The sequence below is a fragment of the Rattus norvegicus genome, chromosome 3 (assembly GCF_036323735.1).
Source record: "Rattus norvegicus strain BN/NHsdMcwi chromosome 3, GRCr8, whole genome shotgun sequence".
Taxonomy (NCBI): Eukaryota; Metazoa; Chordata; class Mammalia; order Rodentia; family Muridae; genus Rattus; species Rattus norvegicus.
The window spans coordinates 94,380,906-94,387,451 of NC_086021.1; the positions used below are offsets into that span (position 1 = coordinate 94,380,906).

General features: G+C 33.6%; 1 protein-coding gene across 1 annotated transcript; it reads right to left on the reverse strand.

Moving 5' to 3' along the window:
* Window positions 1–5,151: 5,151 nt before the first annotated feature.
* On the reverse strand, window positions 5,152–6,087 carry Or4p20 (olfactory receptor family 4 subfamily P member 20). The gene has a single exon (NM_001000649.1). It carries the CDS (start codon window positions 6,085–6,087, stop codon window positions 5,152–5,154), a length of 936 nt encoding a protein of 311 aa, NP_001000649.1.
* Window positions 6,088–6,546: the final 459 nt, after the last annotated feature.

The following is a 6,546-nucleotide window of genomic DNA, read 5'->3' on the forward strand; positions in this document are numbered from 1 at the left end:
TAGTCTAAAGTAGTTATTTGTCCTGAATTCTGTATGTTGATTTTTCCTTTGAGAAAAATTTCCTTTGACTTGGGTTTATACCAAATTATAAACTCACCAGAATAATTTTCTGTAGGACCAAGGATGAAGAAAGTTGAAGCGAGCTCCAGATGTGGGTTTTAAGTAATCCTCCAGCTACACATGATGTTGCTAGATATCTAGAGATACCAGGCTTTATGCATCCTTTGGATATCAATGACTGGATTCCCTCACAGTATCACAAGTTTTCTTGTAAAAACAAATTTGAATTTAGAAATGTTGAAACATATATTGCCTCCATTTTTCTACAATTTTCTAAGAGATGACACCTTTTACTTCTACATTAGTGGGATTATTTTTCTTGTTAATAGTAGAATTTCTGAAGAAAACTGTAACTAATTTCCTTTGCTTTTGTTTTGAAGGGAGTTGAAAACATAATTAATGAACTTTTGAAAATATTCTTTCATTTCTCACTCCCAGTATCATCTCTTCATGTATTCCTTCACAAACCTCTAAATTCAGTTAAGGCATTTTTAAAATATGATTTTAATTGAAATTAAAGTTTATCATTTTCTATTTTTGTTTTCATCACTTCAGCCACTCTAAGACAACCTTATTCAACACTTCCCCCCTTTTTTTCCCTCACTCTCAATTTTGGTAACCTCTTTTTCTTTATCATTGTCACACACATAACACATACACAAACACAAGCACACATACAGGAATATATGAACAGAATGTCCATGCACATTTTTTATTTATTCCTTACACAATCCCACTTACCATATAATAATAACCCTTGTGATTTAGGTTAAATTTAGGATGTTCTAAAGATCATAATATAAAGAATATCAATATTCTTGATCATGGCCAAACATGTCTATAGCATAGAAAGTTGGAGACTGAAGTAGAAAGATTAGGAATTCAAGTCTAACCTAGGCCACAGCTACGCATGCTAGCACGGAGGAAAGAAGAAACATGTGAAATTAAACATTGACTTTTACAGCACTTGATTTAATATCAAGAATACCAATTCTATGAACCCGCACTAAGACCTGGTACAGTGAAGGGCAGTAAATGGGAAAAAAGAGTGAGAGTTTTAGAACACAGTCGAACAATGCACCCTAAAACCACTTAATTTTGTTTAAAGAAACAAAATACAAATAGTAAAATCCAAGACTTTTTCTTTTTGAAATTCGTTAAAATTTTATTAAAAATCAAAAATTTGCTCCACTACTTGGTTGAGAAATCATGGCTTTATTTTACTGTGAAATAAATCATGAAGACACAGGCATAAAAAAGTTGCAGCAAGTGTACAGGAAACATACTCAGGAGGAGAGAATGTTTTTAATTTATTACTTTAAGTTACAGAAATTATACAATTTTACATTGGAACATTTTAACATATCAGAATAGGAATATTGAAAAAAAAGATAAAAGATCTGAGATCTTAAAAGAACACATTTCCAGGAATTTATGCTGTGCTGTGGAGGAAAGGAAATAATATTTAATGTTTGTATTAATATTTTATATATCCAATTATTAATTAGAATTATTTTATTATTTTATGATAATATATTTTCAATAGAAAGGGGAAAAGAGGAAAAACATAGAATTAATGAAATAATGAATTAATGAATTATTAAACAGTTAATTAAATTAATGAATATGTAAACAGTTTTCTTTTACTTGTTTAAAGCTCAAACAAGTATGACTTAAGAAAAATAATAGATCCTGAGGAGGGATATGAGCTTTTGTCTATGCTTTTAATTTGTCCAGCTAACAAATGTACTTAAATTGGTATGTAAGCATGTCCACCGATGTATAAAAATTTATTTAAATTTATTTAAATAAATTTACTTAAATTTATTAAATAGTATGTAGTTATATTATACTTACAACAATGACAACGACAGTCTTAATTTCTATTCTAGTTTTGATTGTTATACATACATAGAAGGTGAAGTGAACTATCGAGTAAATCATTTATACTGAAACCTATATTATTCTGATGGCTAAAGCAAATAGAAGGGCAGATTAGGTAACAGATGTAGGAAGAGAAAGTTTACAAGGTTACCATCCTAGAACATGGCTTAATGCCTGTGCATCATTTTGTTAGGCAGCTATGAGCAGCATGAGGTATATCACCAACATGTTCAAGAACCTGACCCTTGAAATAAAAGGTCCATGGACTCTTCCATGAGAAACATAAACCGGGGATAAACTCTGAGAATACAAATCAAAATTAATAGTGAAGTAAATTTATATATGGCAGGGACAGTTGACTCCAGGCAATAGTCATTTGGGGAATATTGACAGGTCTAAGAGTTACCAAATAAGCATCTACATTTCATCCTTGTGTTAGCTCCACTAATCTAAACTTATTACTCTTCATAGAATCTGCATTGTTACAGGATAAAGTGGAAACAGGTCTAGAAAGAGGAATCATGTAATGCTTTGAAAATCTATACAAAATGGCTATCAACCATGAAATGTATATATTGCTTTCTGTTATTAGACAAGTAAGTGATTCCCACTAAAACTGTAGAAAACAGGTTTTATGGGGAAGGTGAGAGTCTAGAAAAACATATAAATATATGAAAGTGAAAATGAAATGTGAAGGAGATACACTAAAAGGAACAAGAAATTTGGATCAAATAAAGGCAATGGAATACATGTAGCATAAAAAACACAGTTTAAAAGAAATTTAACCATTGGACTGAGCATGGGGACCCCAATGGAGGAGTTAGAGAAAGGACAGAAGGAGGTGAAGGAGTTTGCAACCACATAGGAAGAACAACAACATCACCCAACCAGACCTCCCAGAGCCATCAGGGACTAAACCACCAACCAAAGAGTACACATGGAAGTACCCATGGCTCCAGCCACGTATGTAGCTCAGGAGGGCATTGTCTGTCATCAATAGGAGGAGAAGCCCTTTGTCCTGTGAAGGCTCATTTTCCCAATTTAGGGGAATGCCAGTACGTTGAGTTGGAAGTGGATGGGCAGGAGAGGGAATATCTTTATAGAAGCAGGCAGAGGAAAAATGGGAGACAAAGGAACTGGGAAAGGGGATTTTTAAAATTTAAATACATAAACTATCCAATAAAAAGAAATTTATTTTATTTTATTTTATTTTTATTAACTTGAGTATTTCTTATTTACATTTCGAATGTTATTCCCTTTCCCGGTTTCCGGGCAAACATCCCCCTAATCCCTCCCCCTCCTCTTCTTTATGGGTGTTCCCCTCCCCACCCTCCCCCCATTGCCGCCCTCCCCCCAACAATCACGTTCACTAGGGGTTCAGTCTTAGCAGGACCCAGGGCTTCCCCTTCCACTGGTGATCTTACTAGGATATTCAATGCTACCTATGAGGTCAGAGTCCAGGGTCAAAGGTTTTTAATAAGTGAAATAACCAATGGAAATGTTCAAATAGAAAAAACTAAGTACTACTATTATTATGCTAAGGAAACATGAAATAAAATGACTACTAGTGACAAAATTGCTGTATTAATTAAAAATAAATCCATGTATTACACAGTCCTTATCAGAGAAGACTCCTCTTATAGGAGAAGACAATAAATTGAGACGTACAACTGGATAATGTGCAGAGAGTGAGAGACTTTTGAACACTCAACATTAAATGAAATTTCTTTATTAAACCAATCCCCTCTAGGCTCAGCATCTGTGCTGAAAAATATACAGAAAAGTTGTAAGAGTCAGAAGTAGTAAATGGTGCTAAGAAAAAACACCATTCAAAAACAGCAGGACTGATCTACTAGTGAAACCACATAGACTATGACAACAATTCAAGAACTATACATGATCACTCTGGACAAAATCTCATGATGACAAAGTGTAAGTAGACACAATTCTCCCATAACAAAGATGCTATGGGAGACATTTGATGACTGATGGGAAAGGGAAAATCTATTATTTCCCAAAAGATTGACACTAAGTATTTTAATTATACTCCAGGATAGGCCCCATACCCAGCAGTAGTTTAATATACATTTTGCTTTATTTTGGTATTTTGACTTGTCTGCTTGTTGATTTTGCTTCTATTTTCATTTTTTTTTGAGAAAGTGAGAGAGAGAGATGGGGGAGAACATGAAGGTGAATGGGTTCAGAGTCAGGGATGTTCTTGGAGGAGTTGGGGGCAAGAAAGTATATGCTACATACTAATTAAAAACAAAACAAATCAGAAAAATGGTAGGAGGCTCCCAAGAGGGCTAGAGTAAGGGATACAACAGTGTGTATCAAAAGACCACCATGCAAAACATTAGTTTATATAACAAATAGATTAAGCATTATGAAAGCAGAAAAAGAAATTCCTGACACTGTAACATTTGATCAGAATATAACAGAATCTTTTCTCATGTAAATGTATCCAGAAAATTTAACGTGTCCAGGATTTTTTCGAATATGTAACCGTAGGGCTCCTCAACTAATTAAATTTCATTGAAAAAAAAAAGTATGTATTTTCTAATTCAGTGTTTCTACAAGCTGAGGACATTTGAAGAGACAATCTCATAAATTCACCTTAAACCTGTTAAAATTCACAAAGTCATTGTTTGTGCCAATAACCTGGAGCACACATAAAGCTACTATATATGTCTATGATATTTATAAGGAGAGTGGTCAGGGTAGCAAATCTCAGCTGAATTCATGATGAACCTTTGGAATCAGAATCACTCAAATTCTCTTTATTTTACCTTTATATAGACTGATTTGTTTCAGAGGATCATACCATAATGGTTATTTCTAAACCCTGTCACAGTCCAAAGTTCATTACTATAACACTTCTGAAGACAGTTTCAATCTATTCCTAGAACTTGAAAAAAAACTTTATCATCACGCAATAAATCAAGTTAAGGGGCTAGTAACATTAAATACATATGGAAAATTCTTGTGTAATATAAAAATCATTTCTTAATCCTGGAATAATTTTAGAGTTCATTTTCTTACTAGGTTGCAAAGTAAAATATTTCATAATAATTATTCTTCATATTCTCATTTTTGCTAATTATGAATGACCAAAAGTTTGAACAGTTAAGATACTAATTGTTCCTCTTGATAATAAATCCACTTTAATAGCTGTGCACTATTTAAAGATCCTATTAATAAAGCAAATTAATTATGGTTTTCTCCTAAAAATATTCTCTGACACCATACCTTTTTTATGGCAGTCTTCATCTCTGTATTTCTTAGAGTATATATCAGGGGGTTGAACATAGGAGCAATAATAGTATAAAACAGGGCAAAGATTTTGTCCTCAGGGTAAGTGGTAGGTGGTCTAAGGTAGGAATAGATGGAAGGTCCAAAAAATAAAATAACCACAGAGATATGGGACCCACAGGTAGAAAGAGCTTTGCGTCTCCCTTCTGCTGAGTAATTCCTTAATGTGAACAGTATAACTACATATGAGCCAAACAAGAGAACAAAGATTACAAAGGCAACAACTCCTGAATTGGCAACCATGAGGATACCAGTGATGTAGGTGTCAGTGCAAGCAACTTTCAGCAAAGAGAAAACGTCACAGTAGTAGTTGTCAATTTCATTGGGGCCACAGAAGGGCAAACAGATTAGCATCATAACCTGGGGAAGGGAATGGGCAACACCACCAATCCAGGAAGTCCAGATAAGAACATGGCACCTGGGACTGCTCATGATGACCATGTAGTGAAGAGGCCTACAGATGGCCACACAGCGGTCAAAGGCCATGGCTGTCAGAAATAAGATTTCAATCATTCCAAAAAAGTGCATGACAAATACCTGCAGTATGCAGTTGGTATAAGAGATGGTTTTTCTCCTTACAAGCAGATCCCCAATCAGTTTGGGTGTCACACAGGAGGTATAGCAAATGTCCATAGAAGATAAATGACTGAGGAAATAGTACATGGGTTGATTGAAGAGAGAACTGTATCTAATTGAGAAAAAGATGAGAAGATTCCAACACAAGATGGCAAAGTAGCAGAATAAGAAGAAAATGAAGCAAAGCACTTCAATATTGTGCTTGGAAGATAGCCCCATGAGGAGAAATTCTGAAATGTTCCTCTGGCATTCCATTTATTATCTTCCCCACAAGAATAATTGAGTATCTATGGGAAAAGGATTTAGGTAAAATATTTCCTATGTAATTACAAATATGCCAGCATTAGAAACAAGTATTGGAGATTATTGAAACAAAACCCTATTGATAATTTATAAATCAATATAAATTGCCACGGTATGTGGAATTTAAACTTCATATTTCAAAGTGTTCCTAATTGATTATCCCTAATAATATGTTCTGTAATGGTATCAACAATCTTTTATTTGTTAAAATATAAATTATTATTACAATTTTCCAATAAAAAATAAAATGTGATATTTCTCTGTGCAAAATTTTGAAACAGGTAAATCATATAATATAATGTGGGAATTACATCTTATTTATGCTTTAAGTTACATAGTTTATTGAAAAGAGTTATGTACCCTAGTTGTGTTTTCTCTCTTTCCAACATGAAATGGTATAGCAACCTTATT

What these genes read in the sequence shown, in the direction of transcription:
- Or4p20 (NM_001000649.1), bottom strand. Translation starts at nt 6,087, where the DNA reads ATGGAATGCCAGAGGAACATTTCAGAATTTCTCCTCATGGGGCTATCT.